The sequence below is a fragment of the Tigriopus californicus genome, chromosome 11 (genome assembly GCF_007210705.1).
Source record: "Tigriopus californicus strain San Diego chromosome 11, Tcal_SD_v2.1, whole genome shotgun sequence".
In the NCBI taxonomy this organism is placed as follows: Eukaryota; Metazoa; Arthropoda; class Copepoda; order Harpacticoida; family Harpacticidae; genus Tigriopus; species Tigriopus californicus.
Genome location: NC_081450.1, coordinates 3,350,999 through 3,373,050, shown reverse-complemented (window position 1 = coordinate 3,373,050; position 22,052 = coordinate 3,350,999). Strand labels below are relative to the sequence as shown.

The following is a 22,052-nucleotide window of genomic DNA, read 5'->3' as shown; positions in this document are numbered from 1 at the left end:
TAGCATAAGACCAACAAAGTTATAGCATAATTCAGTTTGGTTATCAATTTCATGAACAGGAAACTTGGATGTACCCACCAATTCTAATGTTCAGGCCTGACTTGGCCAAGGAAATGCTCAAATACCGGATGCAGGGCATATCGGAAGCTCAACAGAGAGCGGCTCAAGATGGATATGAAGGAGCCCGATTCCCGTGGGAGAGTGCCTTCACTGGAGCAGAAGTTACACCCGATATATGCCCACTTTGTCGAGAAAATCAACAACACATCACTGGTGACATCGCCTTAGCCGCCCGACAATTGATCTCCATGACTCTAGACATTGATTGGTTGACTGAAACTCCTTATGGAGTGAATATCACCGAAAATGGAGCTCAATTCATTCTGGAGATGGCCAAGTTCTGGGCTTCAAGGCCGACTTACAACGAAACCAAAGGACAATATGAGATCAATGGTAATGGACGTAAAATTCGACTTTTAATTCAAGACAGAAATGAAAGAAAGATGGAGCATTTTTATTTTGACAGAGGTGATGCCGCCGGATGAGCACCAAGAGCACGCGCATAATTCAATCTATACTAATTTGATTGCTAATTATGCGGTGAATACAGCCAGATGGACTGAATGCCTCATTAGTGGTTCAGCTATGGCTTCACAATCCGTACCTGATGTATGGTTGGAGCGAATGAAAAATCTCGTGTTTCTGTTCAACAAAGACAAGCGGTACCATGAAGAATATGAAGGGTTTGACATGGAATATGAAAGTGGGACGTTGGATCCCAGAGGAATTAAGCAAGCCGATGTGGTCCTTCTTGGGTTCCCGTTAAACTGGGACATGCCTGAAGACGTCCGACGCAATGATTTGGAACTATACGAACCCATTACCAATCCTGATGGCCCAGCCATGACATGGGGAATTTTTGCCACTAGGTAAGGTGATAAAGTTGTCATTGGACACGAGGAACCACGTTTAGAGATGATTCATTTTCTAGTTGGCTTGAACTTGGAAATGAAACTAAAGCTCAAAATCTTTTTACGCGGAGCTATGATCCATATGTACGGGAACCTTTCAAGGTAAGCAAATTTCTCGTTTTCTATGTAGCATGACTCGTCTGCCTTCTTTTTTATCTGCCATTTGTTTTAGTTCGAATTTGTTCCAATTAGGAAAACTCGGAATGCAGTATCATAGTCATATTAGAAGTTGACACTGGGGAGATTTTGAGAATGGAATGGAAAAAGGCACACGAGTGCGCATCGTTTGTACGAGTACATCAGTAGGGTTAGGGTAAGAGCCTTTTATAACCAGAAAAAAATTATGCTATTTTCTTTTTTCCTCAATTTTGGCCGTTTGTTGAATTTATGGGTCAATTTTGAAAAATGAATGACTTTTTTATTTGAAAGAAAGGCCAGATTTTTCAACACCAAGAAGAACTGACCCTAAATCCTGGGTTGGGGCAAAGCTCATAAATGCTTTTGCAAACGTACAGTATCAGATATCTTTCGTACCTTCTCTGAACACTGTACCTACAGTCCCAACTTTTCTAACCTCTCATTCCTGTGATGTTCCAAGTGAAGCATCTTTGGACTTGTTCGACCTTTTGCAAACCTGCTGAACTCATTGGAGCCCAAATGGGCGAGGCATATTCAAGATGTGGCTGAACAATCGACTTGTACAGAGTTAGCATCGTGAAAAGCCATGTATCAGAAGTGTCAAGTTGAAGTTTGTGATTGCTGAAAAAAATAAGGCAACAAGCTTAGTTGCCTTCAAGTCCCTAAATGAACAAAAATGCGTGTGACGTACTATTTTGATATCTTTCCGATAGTATTTTCCAAATATTTACATCTCCACAGCACTCTCGCTCTGCCTTCTATGTGATGATGGGTGTCCCAATTAAGGGATATTCCCACAATATTTCAGACCGCGTTTTCAAGGCTATATTTGTTCGATTTTTAGCGTACTTGTTTCAATTCCAGATTTGGACTGAGGTGCAATCAGGCGTTGGGGCCGTCAATTTCATCACGGGGGCCGGTGGATTTTTACAAGCATTGATGTTTGGTTATGGTGGTATGCGGATCAAACCCTATAGTTTCGAGTTCTCATCGACTTTTATGCCGCAAGACGTCGAAACGCTCAAATTTGTTGGTCTGGTTTACCTTGGTACCACATTTGACCTAACATTGGAGAATGACAATGTGGATATTCAAATCAACAAAGCTGGCCAAGTTCCCCTTGAACTGACCTTTCAAGATGGATCCTCAGACAGCTTTTCAGGTATTTGGTTCATATTCGTTTGACAGTGGACGAAATATTTTTTAAAAAAGCTTAACTTTGTCCAATGGAAGAGTATCATAAGAATGATGATAGTAATATATAATATGTAGTTCTCAGTTCTTATGTCGAAAATTATGTATTCACGTTTACATTTTCCATAATCCCATTTTCATTATCCATGTCCCAAAATCTTCATTCTACATGTCTTTAAACTCACTTTGCATCATTTCTTTCAGGAACGACCTTCAATTTCCCTCGGCAGGATTTCAAATTGGCCCCGCAGGAAAAGCCACTCTGTGACACGCCGAAAGATGAAATAAATGTCATTTATGATTGAGCTCGCTTGTACTTTTCCAGCGTGGATTTTTTCTCATTTCCGTTCTCACATAGCATTGTATCCCAACCCTAGTTCGGGATATTGAGGGTCATCTCCTCCCACTGCGCTGAGAGGAGACAAATCCAGAGGATACGATTGGCCTAACCAAGAGGCATGAATGGTGTGGTCGTCGATTTCGTTGTTCCCCAATGGATGGATGAAAATCGTCAGGTCGCCACGATTTAAGAGTATAAAACTCAGGAACTTGGCATAGGATTCCCGTGGCACCCAGGTCTGTTATGAAGAGAGTGAGTGATATTTTTGAAGACACCACTTAGGAGTTGCATGTGAGCCGGCCATTTACCTCGAAACTTCCGCAAGAATGTGGTCCAATGGGTTGGACATTGAAACCAGGTACTTCATCTTCATTGATCGTGGGCAGGATCTCATTTGTGATGCCATCGCAAACCACGGTGAAGTTCCCATTGTGCACTTCGTCAACAATCTTCTCCTTCAAAGTCAGGGCTTGCCATTCTAAAAGGAATCATTGAAAGCATTGATCGAAGAAGACATTGAAGAGAGAATCGGGTTCATTGGTGCTTTTACCTTGCTCGGGGTTATTTTGGAGCCAATAGATGTGGAAATGGAACTCCTTGATTTGATCATGGCCCGGTTTGACAACTTGGGACCTAGCAAGACTTGTCACGCTCAAAAGAACAAAGAAGCTAAAGCAGAAGAAGACCTTCATTTCCATTCAACTTGATTTGACTTACTGCGTTCTGTGCATTGTAAGAGTCGACTTTATACAAGAAGCACTCAAAAGATACGACATGTTCGCTATCGTGTATTCTTTCACTTGTCATGTCTTGGACTTTCTGACAATTTACATTTTAGTATACACTGCATGCATGTTCAATTCAAGATTGTGATTTGTACAGAAACTACCTTCTGGATCTGTCTGACCTTTGAAAACCAAGTGGAACTGAAAGGGGGAGTTGGGAGTTGGTGGAGAATATTTACTTTCATTTGCTCAAACTCACCATATCTGAACAATGTGGGTTCTCATTCTGGAAAGAACTCTACAATAATCTCCTACATATTCATTTCAACTTGTAATCAATGATTAGAGCTCTAACGGAAAGTAGCAACACTTTTCGAGTCCTCGGGGCCTATTGAAATCAATTCATTGTCGATGTTGTTGACCTAATGTTCAGTTTTGGGCAAATGGTCGGTATACGTGTACAAAGCTAATTCTTCAGTGCTTGCTTGGGTCTAACAGGGCAGTTTAATAAGCTGGAGATTTTCAAATACTGTTTTTCTATGGTGACGTTTTGTTGTATGGTTGCAAATTTTCAACAGTCATTAGTCCCCATAAGATTGATACAATTAAATTGAAATAATGTTCCTGTTATACATATTCATTGACTAAGAAAGTGAGTAATGCAATGCTAAGGCATGGAGGCACTCAGGCCTGGAGAGGAAAGCTCTACAAAACCTTACTAGAAGACGTTTGAGCAACCCGTTACCTCCTAATTAGATGCATTCCCGCTGAAAGAGTGCCTAATCAAGTCTTTCTTCCCAATCAAGTACCCGATTAGAAGTCAACGAAACACTTGAACGTCTTCTAGCAAGATCTCAAAAAGCTTTCCTGTTCAGTTCTAACAAACTCCATGGCGAAGCAAATGAGCAGTTTCAATGCTCACTAGTGTTGGCAAGAAACTTCGAATTGTAGGACTGTTTGAACCAAATATATAACCATCGATTTAGCAAAGTATGGTCTTACTGAGGCAAAGCACTTGAAACATAGGTACTCTAAATTTTAGGGAAAAGTAATGGTATCAAGTAAGGTCAGTACATTTTTTGGCGAGTAATGGTTGAGTAACGAATTACTTTTTTGGTGGTCAAAGTTATTGTAACTGTAATCCGATCACTTTATTGAGCAACAGCTAACGCCCTGCCCATTTAAGACTTACAAATCATGTCTCGAAAAGACAAGAAACTGAATCAGGAGGATTTTCCCAACAAACAGCAGGATTTAAGTCAGACTTGGACAAGTTTTTGACGAAAATTCCTGATCAATCCCCATCAGCCAAATCTGCCAATTCTAATTCGTTGGTTGATCAAATAATAGACGAAAATGAAAGTGAAGTAACATAAATACATTTTCATCTTCAATTGCTGGGTTTCCAATTTCAGTGGCGGTAAGGAAGTCCGTAAAAAATAACTTAAGACTAAATGGCATTGATGAGAACATCGAGATCAAGCGAATGGCTATTAGTGTACTGATTGAGCCCGGTCATGAATGGATTATTATTGACTATTCTCCCATTCAAGAGTGTTTTGAAGAGCTAAACCCAAGCAAGCATTGAAGAATTACCTTTGTACACGTATACCGACCATTTGCCCAAAACTGAACATTAGGTCAACAACATCGACAATGAATTGATTTCAATAGGCCCCGAGGACTCGAAAAGTGTTGCTACTTTCCGTTAGAGCTCTAATCATTGATTACAAGTTGAAATGAATATGTAGGAGATTATTGTAGAGTTCTTTCCAGAATGAGAACCCACATTGTTCAGATATGGTGAGTTTGAGCAAATGAAAGTAAATATTCTCCACCAACTCCCAACTCCCCCTTTCAGTTCCACTTGGTTTTCAAAGGTCAGACAGATCCAGAAGGTAGTTTCTGTACAAATCACAATCTTGAATTGAACATGCATGCAGTGTATACTAAAATGTAAATTGTCAGAAAGTCCAAGACATGACAAGTGAAAGAATACACGATAGCGAACATGTCGTATCTTTTGAGTGCTTCTTGTATAAAGTCGACTCTTACAATGCACAGAACGCAGTAAGTCAAATCAAGTTGAATGGAAATGAAGGTCTTCTTCTGCTTTAGCTTCTTTGTTCTTTTGAGCGTGACAAGTCTTGCTAGGTCCCAAGTTGTCAAACCGGGCCATGATCAAATCAAGGAGTTCCATTTCCACATCTATTGGCTCCAAAATAACCCCGAGCAAGGTAAAAGCACCAATGAACCCGATTCTCTCTTCAATGTCTTCTTCGATCAATGCTTTCAATGATTCCTTTTAGAATGGCAAGCCCTGACTTTGAAGGAGAAGATTGTTGACGAAGTGCACAATGGGAACTTCACCGTGGTTTGCGATGGCATCACAAATGAGATCCTGCCCACGATCAATGAAGATGAAGTACCTGGTTTCAATGTCCAACCCATTGGACCACATTCTTGCGGAAGTTTCGAGGTAAATGGCCGGCTCACATGCAACTCCTAAGTGGTGTCTTCAAAAATATCACTCACTCTCTTCATAACAGACCTGGGTGCCACGGGAATCCTATGCCAAGTTCCTGAGTTTTATACTCTTAAATCGTGGCGACCTGACGATTTTCATCCATCCATTGGGGAACAACGAAATCGACGACCACACCATTCATGCCTCTTGGTTAGGCCAATCGTATCCTCTGGATTTGTCTCCTCTCAGCGCAGTGGGAGGAGATGACCCTCAATATCCCGAACTAGGGTTGGGATACAATGCTATGTGAGAACGGAAATGAGAAAAAATCCACGCTGGAAAAGTACAAGCGAGCTCAATCATAAATGACATTTATTTCATCTTTCGGCGTGTCACAGAGTGGCTTTTCCTGCGGGGCCAATTTGAAATCCTGCCGAGGGAAATTGAAGGTCGTTCCTGAAAGAAATGATGCAAAGTGAGTTTAAAGACATGTAGAATGAAGATTTTGGGACATGGATAATGAAAATGGGATTATGGAAAATGTAAACGTGAATACATAATTTTCGACATAAGAACTGAGAACTACATATTATATATTACTATCATCATTCTTATGATACTCTTCCATTGGACAAAGTTAAGCTTTTTTAAAAAATATTTCGTCCACTGTCAAACGAATATGAACCAAATACCTGAAAAGCTGTCTGAGGATCCATCTTGAAAGGTCAGTTCAAGGGGAACTTGGCCAGCTTTGTTGATTTGAATATCCACATTGTCATTCTCCAATGTTAGGTCAAATGTGGTACCAAGGTAAACCAGACCAACAAATTTGAGCGTTTCGACGTCTTGCGGCATAAAAGTCGATGAGAACTCGAAACTATAGGGTTTGATCCGCATACCACCATAACCAAACATCAATGCTTGTAAAAATCCACCGGCCCCCGTGATGAAATTGACGGCCCCAACGCCTGATTGCACCTCAGTCCAAATCTGGAATTGAAACAAGTACGCTAAAAATCGAACAAATATAGCCTTGAAAACGCGGTCTGAAATATTGTGGGAATATCCCTTAATTGGGACACCCATCATCACATAGAAGGCAGAGCGAGAGTGCTGTGGAGATGTAAATATTTGGAAAATACTATCGGAAAGATATCAAAATAGTACGTCACACGCATNTAGGAACATTGAAGATATGAGAGAGCTCTCGTATTGGGAGAGGTTGGAAAGGTTGGGATTGTACAGTACTCAGAGAAGGTATGAAAGGTATCCATTACTGAAGTTTGCAGATGCAAAAAAATGCAGAAAAATCTGGAATATGGAAGCTCTTTTGCAAAATTTGCACAATTTAGAGGATGCAAGTTTTGGCTGGCCCTATTAATAACAACATATACTAGTATACTATGTACTACCGTAGTACTGATGAAGCTTGGTAAAAATCGAATCAGAATCAAATCTGGACTAGCGGTTTTGATATTGTAAGAATAAGAGATTTCTAGATAATAATAATGTAAGACCACGAAGGAATTTTAATTATGGATTGGATAAAGCACTCTAATTTTAATGTTAATGAATGCGCCAAGCGGAACAAATTCGTGTCGACACTCTGTCACATTTCGCCCATTACCCATGCTTTGATTGCTTGGTATCTAAAAATGAAAGAAAACACCCTCAAAATGGTTTTCTGGTGGAAAGAGCAAATCTCAATTTTGACTTGAAAATTAGGTAAATCCCCAAGCTTCTCTTACTCTTTCATACTTGTTTCTGCTTCATCGGCACTTGGACAATGTACAATTGTGTACCTTGGCGAAAGACTCCTATCTATTTTCTCGTCATGTCTGTTCATTAGTTCAACACTTCAACACCCAATAGAGTCTCATATCCGAAGAAACAGTACACATTATCATCGACGTGACACTTAGGTCCTTTCAATCCTCAGTGATGGCCAGCTTGTAGAGTGTGCAAAACAAAACAATATTATGTACTTGCAAAAAACTGGGATCCAATACATACAATACATGCATGCACTCATACACACAAAACGTGTATTGCAATTGTCGTCCCAAAGTACGATCTTGGTCTCCGTCGAGAAAAGTTTGCCAATGAAAGGGCAAACGTACATTGGGTCATTGGCCAAGGTGAAACAGTCAAACACAGTATGTTTCAAAACAGTGTTTCTCGTTGGAAACAATTCCCATCTAATCCAAATCCATGCCGCCTTCTCGTATTGCTTGAACAATGGAACACTTTCTCAATCGCATGCGCTGATTGAAAACGTTTGACAACCTTTTGCATTACATTAGGCAGAAACTGTCTCAATGCGATTGTTTTTAACAAACTCGAGGATTTAAATGCGAGTCGAAAAACTTAACAGCACCTGATAGTGGCTATTGTGGAACCAAATCTAGAGTGGATCCACGGAACATAACGACGAATTCCAACTAAACCTCTGAGTGAATGTATTGTTCCCCCTGGCTGGAAAGCTTTCTCATCCCACTTTTGAATCCTAGTTTGGCCTAGCCTAGGCTTGTTAAGCTGAAGGTCGGTAAAGGAGAGGAGAGACGCTCGACCTTCATTCGACTTCTGGAACGTCTTTCAGGCCATTTCCAATGTTCCACAGGGTTGCTGAACCACTTTTTGTTACAACATGAATCTCTTTTCTGGCGCCGTGAAAACCCTTGCAGATATCATCCACAAGCAACTTTGTCAGTCCAGGAGACTCTCAAAAGTTTCCTCCTAAAAACTATGAAGTGGGGCTATAATTGATCAGAAGTTGATTTTTCCCTCTCACCGGTTTCATCTGCCTTTGGCGAGTGTATGTATGGATGTACTCACGAATGGCGCGGTGATGAGGAGGCATGGAGCATTGAGCATGATATGAAAACCAGTTTGTAGGCCGTTCCCTCTAACATGGGGAATGACACCAATGGGCAATACAATAGCACCCCTGAGCCAGCCAGGCGAGTGTCTCTCGTCCTCATTGTCGGCCTCCTTGGTCAGCATTGGACAAGATCGTCGGTTTCATCGTCGTCGTCATCGTCGTCGACAACTTAGAGTTTATCCTCTCTCAAAGTCATTCACTGTGCATTGTGCCTCCCGTCCTGACATAAGTCGTCGTTCTCTGGCCCTGAGATTTTGTCTTGAATTTATTTATTCCCACATCTCCGCTCTATACACGTACCCGCCATGTCGAAGCCCGTCTCTGACGCAGATCGCCGCAAGCAGATCTCGGTGCGGCATATTGCGCCCGTGGAGAACGTGGCCAATGTGAAGAAGAGCTTCAACCGCCATCTTCACTACACCTTGGTGAAGGATCGTAATGTGGCCACCCCCCGGGATTACTACTTTGCCCTGGCCAACACCGTCAAGGACCACCTCACGGCCCGGTGGATCCGGACCCAGCAATACTACTACGAAACCGACCCCAAGGTGAGTGATCAGGCTTTTTAGCCCAATAGGAGGGCAACAGTTTGGGAGGCATTATTCTGCATCAGCTGCATTTCGCACGGCTTTTTTTGCATGGAGAGAATTGGCTGGGTCTGAGAAGCGCTAATGCATTTAAGAAGTTGGATCGGAGGAAGGCGCAGAAACGTTTGAATGATGCTTGAATAGGGATGTTTAGATTTTACTAGCCATCATTGGTAAAGAGTTGATCATGCCATACAGATTCTGGACACGCACATTGGGATGCATACGTACATTTGCGTTCTTGGAATAGTAATATCAAAGTAGTGTTACTTGAAGGCTCGTGATTGAACGGTGGACGAACATTTCAAATTTTGAATTCATATGATAAATAAACAAAACCATTTTTCGTGAATAAAGAACATATCATGAATTATCATAAAAATTCAAACGCATTGGTTGTTGCTGTCTGTAGCTTTGCTACAAAATTTCAATTTTATATGAAGCTTCTTTTATCTTAAGCATGACTGGAACGCTAATCTTTTTTCAAAAAAATGTTAAATGAACTGAAAAATGTAAACGTACCTTCATGAGTAGAATGAAAAAAAATTTAAAATACACTAATAACAGGCTTTTGATAATATACACCAGCATTGAACGCGTGTCACCTGATTTTGACCATCGATAATTCAATATATGGCTTTGTGGCAGGTACACAGGCTGGAATTTTCTTTCCAGTTCTATCTGGATAGATGTGGGGATTAAGATTGTCTGGCCAAGATAGCCATCTTCCTTTCTTTTGTTCCCTTTTAAACTGCAAACGATTTTGGGGTTCAGCAATTCCACCGGGATGGAGACATGCTTACAATTTGTGCATGACATTCTTGTTTTATAAGTAGAAACAAACTTCATCTAGGCCCCCCTCTTAGCTTACTAGTAATGACACACATGAGTTAGAAAGGCCTTGTTGGTGTTTTAAATGACATTGTAGTTTTAGGTTTACTTGCTCGAATGGGTTACCTAGAAGATTGATGCCCGTTGAATGCTCTAGCATTACCGACAAATCTCAGAGGTAATAGTTGTTACCTTATTACACTGACTTGTTCATTGGACTAGAAATTGGAATTTTAAAAAAAGTATGCTACCGCAAGCCTATTTCTCGATACTTCTACGAAAATACACCAATCCAAAATAAGAATACATCTAAACCCAATATGTAGATGTCAGCACTGAATACATAGGAATACACGTCAAAACCGGTTACATGACATAAACCGTTTGATCTCCTCTCAAATTGGACCTTTTTGAATTGCAATTATAAAATGGACTTGGAATTTTCTGGATGGGGGGAAGAGGGAGTACGGCATATTTTCTGGAAAAAAACCGGGAAGGTGTTTCGAGATGAAACAGGTTTGAACCCTCAAAGTGACCACAAGTATATTTGGACGTATGTGTACCCTCATGTCCCTAGTTATATGTGTGCATGCACAGAAAGTACATGACGTGTATTCACAGAAGAAGGATGAAAGCCCTAGAATGGACAAACGATCGCATTCCCTCTCTTGATCTTCATAATCTGAGTGCGGAACGCAGCTTAGCGACAGAAAATGCGAAGCCATATGTACATATGTACATCCAGTATGTAGGCACGATGGAGTTTCGATCGAGGCAACGTTCCTGGTTTGTCAAGGTGTCTATGATTTCCATTTCTAGTTTTTAATTCCCGTGCTCATGCCTAATTTCTTTTGAGTTTTCAGTTTCGAAGCTAGTTGTGAAATGTGGTTTGTTTCTTTTTTTAGAGGGTCTACTATCTCTCATTGGAGTTCTACATGGGTCGATCCTTGAACAACACCATGATCAATATCGGCATCCAAGGAGCTTGCGATGAGGCCATGTATCAGGTGAATATTCAGCCATATTTTGGTAGCTGAAATACTTTTTGGAATTCCGAAACACCCATCCCACCTACCAAGATCTGTTAACCGTGAAACATATGCGGCTAGAAATCTTAATGAACAGTTCTCTCAAGATGGGCATGGACTTGGAGGAGTTGGAGGAAATCGAGGAGGATGCTGGGCTCGGTAATGGCGGCTTAGGTCGCCTGGCCGCATGCTTCCTCGACTCGATGGCCACTTTGGGCATGGCCGCCTACGGCTACGGTCTCCGTTATGACTACGGCATCTTTACCCAACGGATGGTTAATGGCGAACAGGTGAACTAACACCGGTTTCCCCCGGTTCTTTTTCTCTTTGTATGTTCTTTCTGGAATCCCCCACCCCCAACCCTGTTTGTGATGATTTTGATTGCCTTGACACGCCCTGTTTTGTTGACAACCCACCCTCGGCCCACTTGAATGACCTTTGGGCGGGGACACCACTACCTGTGTATGTAGATGGGCTTGGACTTGGAAGACTTGGAGGACATGGAAGATGATGCCGGATTGGGCAATGGAGGCTTGGGCCGCTTGGCCGCTTGCTTCTTGGACTCTATGGCTACAATGGGCATGCCTGCTTATGGCTATGGCATCCGTTATGAACACGGTATCTTTACGCAAATAATCGATGCCAATGGGGAGCAGGTATGAATGTAGGAGTCGCACACAAATGTAAATGGGCAATCGAGGGGTTTGAAATCAATGACTTCTGTTTACTTTAGACCGGTTAAACTGGTGTCCAACAACAAGTTTATTTCATTTCCTCTTTGAAGCGCATCCAGTTTTGCCGTATTTGGCATTTTTTCGTTTGAGAGTATTTTCTGACCCCACATCATTTTCATAAACGAGTGGTCATTGTTAAACGTTAACTGTTGAATTGAATTAAACGTATGGCAAGAAATCAATTTTTTGTGGACGATCATTATGCTTTTTGTTGCAATTAATTGTCTTTTCTAGTGCTTGATGTTCAATAATTCTGTTTTTTTAAAGCTTTCATACTTAAACACACGCTTTTGACATGCACAATTCTGATTATGAGAAAAATCTTACAAAAATTGTACAAATATAATACCACTTCTTTGCTTCAAATACTATCAAGACAAGTCATTTTTCGGATCAATTTGATAAAACTCGAAACGAGTTGGATGCGTTAAGCTTTTAGCTAACAATGCCCACCTCTGCCCATAACTAATGGTTTTGGCTCTTTCCATGAAAAGGTCGAAGTTCCCGATGATTGGTTGCGATATGGCAACCCATGGGAAAAGGCCCGTCCCGAATATATGATCCCCATCAACTTCTATGGGCGAACCATTGAAGAAGATGGCAAGCGCAAGTGGGTGGACTGCCAAACAGTGTTGGCCATGCCCTACGACTCGCCCATCCCTGGCTACAACAATAACTGCGTCAACACCATGCGGTTGTGGAGCGCCAAGTCGCCCAATAATTTTAACCTCCGTTTTTGTAAGTCCCACTATCTTCCCGGATAAGTTATGGTGTCATGCCAACTAATTTGCTATACAAAGAAAAACTGAAGTATGCTCTTGTAGTGGAAACACAATCCTGAGAATTATCGCCCAAAAAAAAAAACTACGTCAATGATCGTCAAATAGACTCGTTTTATGGCAAAAATATTAAAAACTCACACTGAATGTGAACCGAGTATTGTGAGCCGTAATACTTTGTCTCAATAGCTCACGGAAACATTAAGTAAAAGAATGTAAAAGTTTCCTTTAATCGATCTACCCTATTATCAAAATAGGGTTCATGTAATTTCAGGCGGTGATTATTTCAAAGTTATTGCCACTTAAATTACAGGATTGGAATCTTGATTAACAACAATAATACATTAATTGCACTTGAAGGAGGTATATGATTCTTATCAATTATAGTAGGCTTAGCACAAATACCACCTTAGTCGAACTAATCAACGTAGAGATACGAACCTGCCCGATGATGATACCAATTGTCTACTCATAACCCCTACAGTCAACGATGGAGACTACATCCAGGCCGTTTTGGACCGAAACTTGGCCGAGAACATCTCCCGCGTGCTCTATCCCAATGACAACTCTTTCGGAGGCAAGGAACTCCGATTGAAGCAAGAGTACTTCTTGTGCGCCGCCACTCTCCAGGATGTGGTTCGACGATTCAAGCACTCCAAGTTTGGATGCCGCAAAGTGGCGCGCACGGATTTCTCACGCATGCCCGAGAAGGTGGCCATTCAATTGAACGACACCCATCCCGCCATGGCCATTCCTGAGCTGATGAGGATCCTCTTGGACGAGGAGAATCTCGACTGGGACACGGCTTGGGACATCACCAACAAGTGTTGCGCCTACACCAACCACACCATCCTTCCCGAGGCTTTGGAACGTTGGCCCATCGATCTCTTGGAAAGACTCTTGCCGCGTCATCTGGAGATCATTTACACCATCAACCACAACTTCATGGCGGTAAAGAGACTTCAACCTTCTCTACAATAGATGCATCATTCATGTGGCTTTTTATTGGCGTATGTTCTAGTACGTGGCTGAAAGGTACAACCATGACCAGGAGAAGATGCGCTCGCTCTCCATTGTTGAGGAAGAAGGTGGTAAGCGAATCAACATGGCTCATTTGGCCATCGTGGGTTCGCATGCCGTCAATGGAGTAGCCCGACTCCACTCCGAGCTTATCAAGAGCGATCTCTTCTACAACTTCCACCAAATGTGGCCCGAGAAGTTCCAGAACAAGACCAATGGGATCACTCCCCGAAGGTGGTTGTTGTTGTGCAACCCGGCTCTGTCCGATTTGATCTCGGACAAGATCGGCGAGGACTGGATCGTCCATTTGGAGCAATTGGCCCAACTGAAGCAATATGCCGATGACCCCAACTTCCAACGCGAGGTCATGAAGGTCAAGTCTGACAACAAGCAGAAATTGGCTCAATATTTGGAGGAGCAAACCGGTGTGAAGGTCAACCCGGCCTCCATGTTCGACATTCAGGTCAAGCGAATCCATGAGTACAAACGCCAACTCCTGAACGTGCTTCACGTCATGACTTTGTACAACCGAATCAAACAGAATCCCAACGCTCCATTCGTCCCCAGGACCGTCATGATCGGTAAAGATTCAACTAACTAGATTGTCATTTGTGTCTCGTCCATGAAGAACCTTAGAACATGAGGAATCTTTTGTTCATAAATCTTAGGTGGCAAAGCTGCTCCTGGTTATTACATGGCCAAGCAGATCATTAAGTTGTTCAACCGCGTGGGTTCGGTCATCAACAACGATCCCGTTGTCGGTGACAAGCTCAAGATCATCTTCCTCGAGAACTACCGTGTGACCTATGCTGAGAAGATCATGCCTGGATCCGACTTGTCCGAGCAGATCTCCACTGCTGGAACTGAGGCGTCCGGAACTGGCAACATGAAATTCATGGTGAGTGCATCAAATACCACGTACTTTGAACAAATTAGCATCAGATGTGATAAGCGTTACTTTGGATATCTATTGGATGCGCAGACTGGTGTCGATTACCTTTTGATAGCGCATAATGCCTCTGATCTAAGGACAGGGCTTTACTCCTATGAAGGAGAGCATACTTGGTTCATTGATAGAGAGGGAAAAATCATTCAAGGATCTTTTATATATTCTTAGTTGAACGGCGCCTTGACCGTTGGAACTTTGGACGGTGCCAATGTGGAGATGGCGGAGGAGATGGGTCATGAAAACATCTTTATCTTTGGTATGACTGTGGACGAGGTCAAGTCCCTCAAGTCCAAAGGCTACGACGCCAAGACCTACTACGAGAAGAACCCCGAATTGAAGCAAGTCATCGATCAGCTCAAGAGCGGCTACTATTCTCAAGGCAACCCTGATGAGTTCATCGATATCTACAACAACCTCATGTACCACGATATTTATCTCACTCTCGCCGACTACGACTCGTACATGGAAAGCCAGCAGAAAGTGTCGGACACTTACAAGGTACGGAGATTTATTCACTTTGAAATCTGTTTACAGACTTCTAGCGATATGGACTTGGAACGGGAAAAAAAAATCTTAGCACATGAACCATTCATGCTATCCAAATAAGCACTACGTACGAGTATGATCGAACAGTTTGTCCAAAATTGAGCCTCAAAACAGCTTTGAGGAGTTTGGGAAAGCCAGTCAAACAAGTTATTTAGTTATGACTAGGCAACAATTAAATATTGGCCCTCCTCGGGGGTCAGCTACCTTAGCTTTGAAGGTTAGAACCTTGTAATGAGTCAAATATCATTAAATTGACTTGGGTGCGATTTGCAAGGATTGAAATACATCATGAAAAGGGACTTGGGAAGTTACTTTGACCAAGAGCAGACCGGTTTAGCGTTGAGTCCTTTTTTCTAGAAGTCCGTGCGCAATCTATACACTGGATGTGAGCTACTTGTATACATGTATGTTTTGACTCTTTTTCCCCAGGATAATGCCAAGTGGGCCAAGATGGCCATTATGAACATTGCCTCGTCCGGCAAATTCAGTTCTGACCGAACCATCGCCGATTACGGTCGTGACATTTGGGGCGTGGAGCCCAATTTCGAGAAGTTGCCCGATCCTCATTCGTCTTAATTTAGAAGCGCGACCAATCGAGTGGAGGGGAAACTGATCTGTTTAGAGTTCGAGTTGATAAGATAATAATAAGAATAGAATCGTCCTTCTCGTTATGCATGTGACAATGCTGCCAATCCATAAATCTCAGTCAATCAGCAGTGTTCGAACTTCACGAACTCCTGATGTTTTGTGAACATGATCAAAAGACAACGCCATATTTATGAATCTTATTCAAACCCCTAGAAACATCACACCGCTCTTTGAGGGATGTCTCTAGCCGATTAGGGCTCCTTGTTTGTATCAGAAGCCCTCTTTCATCATCTTAACTTCTCAACTGACCGTGTTAATGCTGTATGATTTTGAAATAAATTCCAAGGCAAAAACCAGTCAGTCACCTTTTGTTCAGTCTGTTTACTGCTGTCAAATTTATGATCTATTATATACGGTTTTAAGTGCTTTGAAGGATGAATCCAATATTCTAATATTCGCCCGAGTTGGCAATCACGAGTTCGGCGTCGGTTTGACCATCCGGACTTGAGCCGTGCTTCTCGATCTCCTCCACCACTTCAAAGGACTTCTTGTCGGCCACTCGGCCAAAGACCACGTGCTTGTCGTCCAACCAATCGGTCTTGGCTGTCGTGATGAAGAATTGGGATCCGTTCGTGTCCTCACCAGCATTAGCCATCGACAACAAGCCTATCAATTGAAAGAGTTCTTCAGTTAGATTCCCAAATTTAGATTATGATTTCTTTTTCAAAGTCATCGAAGAAAACATCCAATTTTGGTCCATTCATCTGTTTTGCAAAATAAGTTGTCATGAAAATTACATTATGCAGAATTTATGTTGTTCAATACCGATGCAAATGAGGCCATTTGATTACTTCATAACTAACAAATGACTTGTCAAACTCCGGCTTGCTCAAGAACTTCGTAATGCCTTAAACTATGCCTCACGGAACCTTGTTTCGACCATGTATTTTCTCTTAAGTGTGCGGCGTCGAACGTTCGCCCATTTGCCTTCACATTTCATTTTTTCTTTCGCTCAAATTGCAAAAAATAACATTCTGGCAATGCAATAGTCTTCATACCTGCATGTTACAGTGATCTAATTATCAATGTGGGCCATTTTTCTATAGTTCAAGCTAAGGAGGGGGGCTTTTCTGGCAATTTTCCTTGAAGTAGTGCTGATGAAAAATCTAATGTACGACCCGGGAAAAAGACGAGAAGTGGAGGTTTCGTGGGGAGTTGATCAACATGTTGCAAAATTCTTAAGCAATCCCAAGTTTGACAAGTCAATACAATTCACAGCTTATGAGCGAAAGCACTGCTTGATAAGAGTTTTGACCAAAATGACCATCGGAAACCTCTTAAGCTACGCCAATGTAGGAATCTGAATTCTCACCTGGGGATCCGTGCTTGATGAGGAAGTTCTCGTCCTCAAAACTGGGTCCGTAGATTGAGTATCCGCCAGTTCCATCTCCAGCAGTGAAATCCCCACCTTGGATCATGAATCCGGGAATGACTCGATGAAACTTGGAACCCTTGTAACCATAACCATTCACACCTAGAAAGAAAAAAGCCAATTAGCATAGTGATGGATGAGCAACCACATTCCGCGGATACTTTTTCGTTTTCTAGTGCTTTGCCATTTGCATCTACTCAAAAAAAGGTTCAAAGCAAAACAGGAAAAGGACTGTTTCCACTTTTTAAAATTATCAGCATTGAAGTTACCATGCCCAAACTGTGGTTCAATCATTATAAATTACCCCAAAACAAGGCTAAAAAAACCTTGCGAAATATGTCAAAATTGAAGGAAGAAAATCGGAAACAAATTGGACAAAATTTGCAACTTATTATTTTCTGCAGTGTTACATTTGAAAAAATGCCAAACGAATGCGGGATAATATTGTTATATAAACATGCAGAATCTAACAGGCTTGTCTACCTATATGATACATTTTACATCAACCCAGTTCTTCTGAAATCATTCCAAATTGTATGCCCATTAAAATAAATGTTCGAAAGTTGATACAAAATAATTTCAGTCATTATTCAAACCTGTTAGTTGATGTGATCACATCATGACAAAAATACAGAAAAGCAAAATGTTTTTGAGCCAAAATTGTGGTTATGAGAATTATGTGGCACTAATGTAACAGGCAATACTTGAATCTCTAATTAAAATTAGGTTCAACTACATGAGCCATCATTCCAATTACGATAATCAAGGTTCCACATGTGTTGAATTAGTGCATCATTTGAGAAAAATCTTAGAGTAGTTTTAGACACTGACCACCATGTGTCATGTTCAAAAAGGAATGATGAAAACCTATAGTTTCATCTCCTAACATATTTTTAATCCAAACTCATATAATGGACATGGCGATATTAATAAAAGTCATCGCTCTCACCTGTGACCAGTTGTCTGAAATTTTCTGTGGTCTTGGGCACGACTTCGTCGAACAATTCCATGTTGATCCGTCCCAAGTATTGACCGTTGATCTCCACGTCAAAGAAGACCTTGGTGCGATCATTGATGTCGGCTCTCCGGTTTCCGAATCCCAAAACCGGTTGGACCAGCTTTTTAACATTGGTGAAACCGTCGTTGATCTTGTCATAGAGGAATTGACCGAAACCTCTTATGCTGGGTTCGTCATCCAAAGGCTGATGAGGTTGAGCATGGAAGCCATCCTGGCGAGCATAAGGATCTTGAGGTTGTTCTTGTTCATAGTATTGCTCCTGCTGTTGGTAAGGATCCTGAGGTTGTTGCCGTTGCTGCTGACCATTCTGGTGTGGTTGATATTGCTGTTGCTGTTGTTGTTGCTGCTGCTGTTGTTGGTATTGTTGGTTAGAATCATCTGTAAAGGAAGGTTTACCATAGAGGAGGTGCCCACGAACACGCTTGAAAACTTCAACAAAATGTGCAGTGAACCATTCAACCTAAAGTCAACTAATTTGAAAACTTTGGCCCAATATTCGCTCAACTTGAATCCCTCCCGTCCAACTTCCCTGTGTATTATACAAAGTAAAAGCATTACTCATTCATGTGCTTTTTTACATCAAAAGGACATAGAGGCACACCAGATTATAAAACAAAACTTTCCAAACATTGACGTGTCTCGAAAGCTCGACAAATACTAGGTCATATTGTACTCTAAACCACAAAGCCATATATGTAATTGTGCTTACCCCTCCCCCCCCCCCNCCCCCCCCCCCCCAAAAAAAAGACGTTCAAGACTGGATTTCTCCAAACTCTCATTGACTCTTTGGCATTCCTTTGACCTGCTGAGCCTTGGTGGATCGCTCGTTGGCGAGTTTGTGAGAGTGAGTTGCAGACACCTCTTGGTCGGACGACTACTTTCTTTCCGTGGTCGTCCTGGAAAATCCCTCTCGTGTTGCCCCCAAAAGGAGGTATGCCCAAGCTTGCAACAACCTGCCAAGCAACTATCACCACCAGGGGTGACCTACTTTTCACGAGCCAGGATCTTCATGAGGACGGTATTGAACATGATCAGATGCCATCATCCTTATGTTGGTTATCTGTACCATGTATTTCTCACCATAATACTGTTGCGAATGAGTTAGCGAGACAAGGGCGACCAGGATCACCGTGATTTGAAAGCAAATCCCGCCTTTTCCTCCGGTTCGGATCAGAAACATATTGGATGGGGATGTCGTTCACCAAGAATCACTATTGGTTGTGGGACGGATGTTAATGTTGATGATGGTGGATGTGTTCAAGAATCCAGCAACTCCCTACTCCTCGCACCTCACGTCTCAAATGAGAACACCTTGGAAGTTCGAGATGTTCATATGCGCCAACAACACTATCACTCTCACGCATTTTCTCGGGAGTTTGGGAGATAAAGCACTCTTTGGCTAAAGACTACTGCCTGAAACATGGCTTTCTGGAGCGGTTCAATCATGGGTTTTTGACAATCCCATAAATCTGAGTTTCGCAATCAAATGGTAAAAAAAAACAGGTCGAATAAGAAAACGCCAAATGGTTTAAATAATCCTCGCAATAAATTGCAAGAAAATCACAAATATGGATTAAACTTGACAATGACTTTGTTTTTCATGAAATGAACAACCTTGACCGACAACATGAACGAACTGTCAATAATTGTGCATAAACTATATTTTAAAACTTCAATATCATGCAGTTGATGTTAAGTTTTGGCTCCTTTCTATTTGAAGGTTAATGAGAAGGGCCATATTCATTGGCTTGCAGGTGTCCAATATCAGAATGCCCTACAATGAAAAGAAACACTGTTTTCTCAGTTAGAAGCAGCTGATTCGTTGGAACCAAAACTATCTTTCTTCTTGTTACAAATACCAATTCAAGGTGCATAATTCAAAACATATAAAAATGAGCATCTATGCACATAGCATGGGATCTCGCAATATGGGAAGTTTTCCTTTCAATTATTTTTCAAGATCTACAATCAATACACAGGAAAAAACGCCAAATCCTTTTAAAAACGAAAGAAGCTTATGTTTGTACAACTATCATGGGATATTCAGCTGCTTTAAAAGAGAGCTTCAATCTTCCGCGCACCATCAAATCAAAAAGGGGCGCTACTTTCAACTATCGAGTGGTTTAGATTTGCCCTGCTTTTCTCCGCGCGATTGAACTCAGAACTTTTCCGGTTCAGCCCAATGTGGTCGAGAGAAACGTCCATGACACTGAATGGATGGATAGATGGATGGATGTCTTGAACCAAACGTGAGGTAAGGGCTTCTCCAAGTCCAAACCAGAGACGAGCGAGAAACGAGAAGCGCACCAAACCGGCACCAACGAGGCATAATGTGTTTCTGTGTATGTACCTACAGTACACACTAGATAAGTGGGGTATGCACCGATCGCCTGAGCCGGAGGCCTTCTTACAGAGGCCAGAGCTGATTCGACCGGCCCTTCTTCCATTTTTTGGGTCTGTGTGTACTGGTTACGGTGTGTGTTTGTGTGTGAAGAAAGACAGAGGTTTTTTTACGATGCGACCACGATTTGACATGAACTTGCCCTTGCTGAACCCGCATTCCATTTCGCTTGAAGGGCTTTGTCTACGTTCCCAAGGCACGATGATGAGCCGAAGAGGTGGATATAGACCTAAGCCCCGAATTGATGACTGGATGGCGACCGCGAAACCACGCGTTTCGAAAGTAGGTTACTCCGATGCCTCGACCTTCGAGTCCAATTCAATTGGTTTGGTAAAATGCAATCAATGGTTTGGAATACCGGAGATCAACTGGGTGGATCAAACTGGTTTTCTTGAAATGAATGATTCAAAATTGCACGGCCAGCCAGTAACCAAAAAAATTGGAGGTATTTTACATTAAAGCAAGCTGAGCATTCTCATTTCACAAAGCCATTCAGATTGGGATACCTTGAAAAGTAAAATGGGTAAAAAGCTAATAAAAGCCAAGGTGAAACATTTTCAATATTTGACTAAGAGACAGACGCATGACAACGACCCTTTTTGAATTTTGGATGGGTGAGCTTTGGTTGGTGATTAGGTTTTAAGAATTCAATGCTGGTAATGTCAGATGTCTGGGGGCGTTTTTTCGTGTAAAGTTTTGCTATTGTGGATCAGTCTTTTAGTAGAGGCACGACCAGGGATTCAAGACCTGCGAAAAAATATGTCAATATGTGCATGTTTGTTCCTCTTGGACCTTACATAAGTACTGAGACAACTATGGTCAGAAAATGAAGGCATTTTATATTGAATGGAGACTAAAAGCAAGCTGTTTGCAATGGAGCAACAACTGCGAAAATAACAAAATAGTTATGTCATAAATTTGAAACATTCATTGCATGTGGTTTAAATTTCAAATGGCCTTACAGTCATTACAGTATTCAAGAAGCAAGTAATCTATAATCAATTGGAGCCTTCATTTTTAATATCAGCCTTGTCGGTCAGCCCAAACCAAATTGGGGAAGAGCCAAGTTAGATCACGTAATCAAGTGCTTGTCTCGAGCTTTCAACCCAAGAAATGATTGTGCTACCTTGTGGTATCTATAGATAAGATTATATACATTTTACTAGTCTCTACATTTTACTAAGAGCGACTCAATGGGGTATCCCCACGTGGTTGCGTGAACGTAAATTTTGAAATGTGAGAGTACAAAATTTTACCGAGTCGCATTTCAAAATGTGCATTCACGAAACTATCTGATAGTCGCAGTAGGTGCAACTGGGTACAATTGCATCTCAAAATATGCACTCACGAAACCATGCGGGGGTGCCCCATTGCATCATAGTTCAATATTTCATGGTAGTGTCTTACGGTGTACTCAGACGAC

At 41.8% G+C, this 22,052-nt stretch overlaps 6 protein-coding genes across 7 annotated transcripts; 3 read left to right on the top strand and 3 right to left on the bottom strand.

Moving 5' to 3' along the window:
* Window positions 1–59: 59 nt before the first annotated feature.
* On the top strand, window positions 60–3,113 carry LOC131891143 (protein-glucosylgalactosylhydroxylysine glucosidase-like; the record flags this gene model as incomplete). The annotated part of the gene is given in 5 exon segments (XM_059240665.1): window positions 60–453; window positions 527–929; window positions 992–1,073; window positions 1,974–2,271; window positions 2,508–3,113. Coding segments are annotated over 5 exon segments (1,278 nt in total), but the record flags the coding sequence as incomplete, so codon positions are not given.
* Window positions 2,598–3,383, bottom strand: LOC131891153 (uncharacterized). The gene is made up of 3 exons (XM_059240677.1): window positions 3,194–3,383; window positions 2,952–3,121; window positions 2,598–2,881 (listed from the first exon to the last, which is right to left on the bottom strand). The coding sequence occupies exons 1-3, from the start codon at window positions 3,339–3,341 to the stop codon at window positions 2,654–2,656; spliced, it is 546 nt and encodes a 181-aa protein (XP_059096660.1). The 5' UTR covers window positions 3,342–3,383; the 3' UTR covers window positions 2,598–2,653.
* A 2,029-nt stretch (window positions 3,384–5,412) lies between these two features.
* On the top strand, window positions 5,413–6,201 carry LOC131891154 (uncharacterized). The gene is made up of 3 exons (XM_059240678.1): window positions 5,413–5,605; window positions 5,678–5,847; window positions 5,918–6,201. Exons 1-3 carry the CDS (start codon window positions 5,458–5,460, stop codon window positions 6,143–6,145), a joined length of 546 nt encoding a protein of 181 aa, XP_059096661.1. The 5' UTR covers window positions 5,413–5,457; the 3' UTR covers window positions 6,146–6,201.
* LOC131891156 (protein-glucosylgalactosylhydroxylysine glucosidase-like) lies at window positions 5,686–6,957 on the bottom strand. The gene is made up of 2 exons (XM_059240679.1): window positions 6,528–6,957; window positions 5,686–6,291 (listed from the first exon to the last, which is right to left on the bottom strand). Exons 1-2 carry the CDS (start codon window positions 6,922–6,924, stop codon window positions 6,191–6,193), a joined length of 498 nt encoding a protein of 165 aa, XP_059096662.1. The 5' UTR covers window positions 6,925–6,957; the 3' UTR covers window positions 5,686–6,190.
* Window positions 6,958–8,822: 1,865 nt separating this feature from the next.
* Window positions 8,823–16,138, top strand: LOC131891142 (glycogen phosphorylase-like). Of its 2 annotated transcripts, none has more exons than XM_059240663.1 (9): window positions 8,823–9,264; window positions 11,040–11,141; window positions 11,633–11,818; window positions 12,391–12,634; window positions 13,160–13,626; window positions 13,697–14,276; window positions 14,364–14,593; window positions 14,813–15,142; window positions 15,620–16,138. In XM_059240663.1, the coding sequence occupies exons 1-9, from the start codon at window positions 9,022–9,024 to the stop codon at window positions 15,764–15,766; spliced, it is 2,529 nt and encodes an 842-aa protein (XP_059096646.1). In that variant the 5' UTR covers window positions 8,823–9,021; the 3' UTR covers window positions 15,767–16,138. The 2 variants fall into 2 exon arrangements, with proteins under 2 accessions (XP_059096646.1, XP_059096647.1); XM_059240664.1 differs by lacking the exon at window positions 11,633–11,818 and adding an exon at window positions 11,270–11,452.
* A 7-nt stretch (window positions 16,139–16,145) lies between these two features.
* Window positions 16,146–19,658, bottom strand: LOC131891150 (peptidyl-prolyl cis-trans isomerase A-like). The gene is made up of 4 exons (XM_059240674.1): window positions 19,309–19,658; window positions 18,160–18,606; window positions 17,151–17,312; window positions 16,146–16,444 (listed from the first exon to the last, which is right to left on the bottom strand). The coding sequence occupies exons 1-4, from the start codon at window positions 19,406–19,408 to the stop codon at window positions 16,227–16,229; spliced, it is 927 nt and encodes a 308-aa protein (XP_059096657.1). The 5' UTR covers window positions 19,409–19,658; the 3' UTR covers window positions 16,146–16,226.
* Window positions 19,659–22,052: the final 2,394 nt, after the last annotated feature.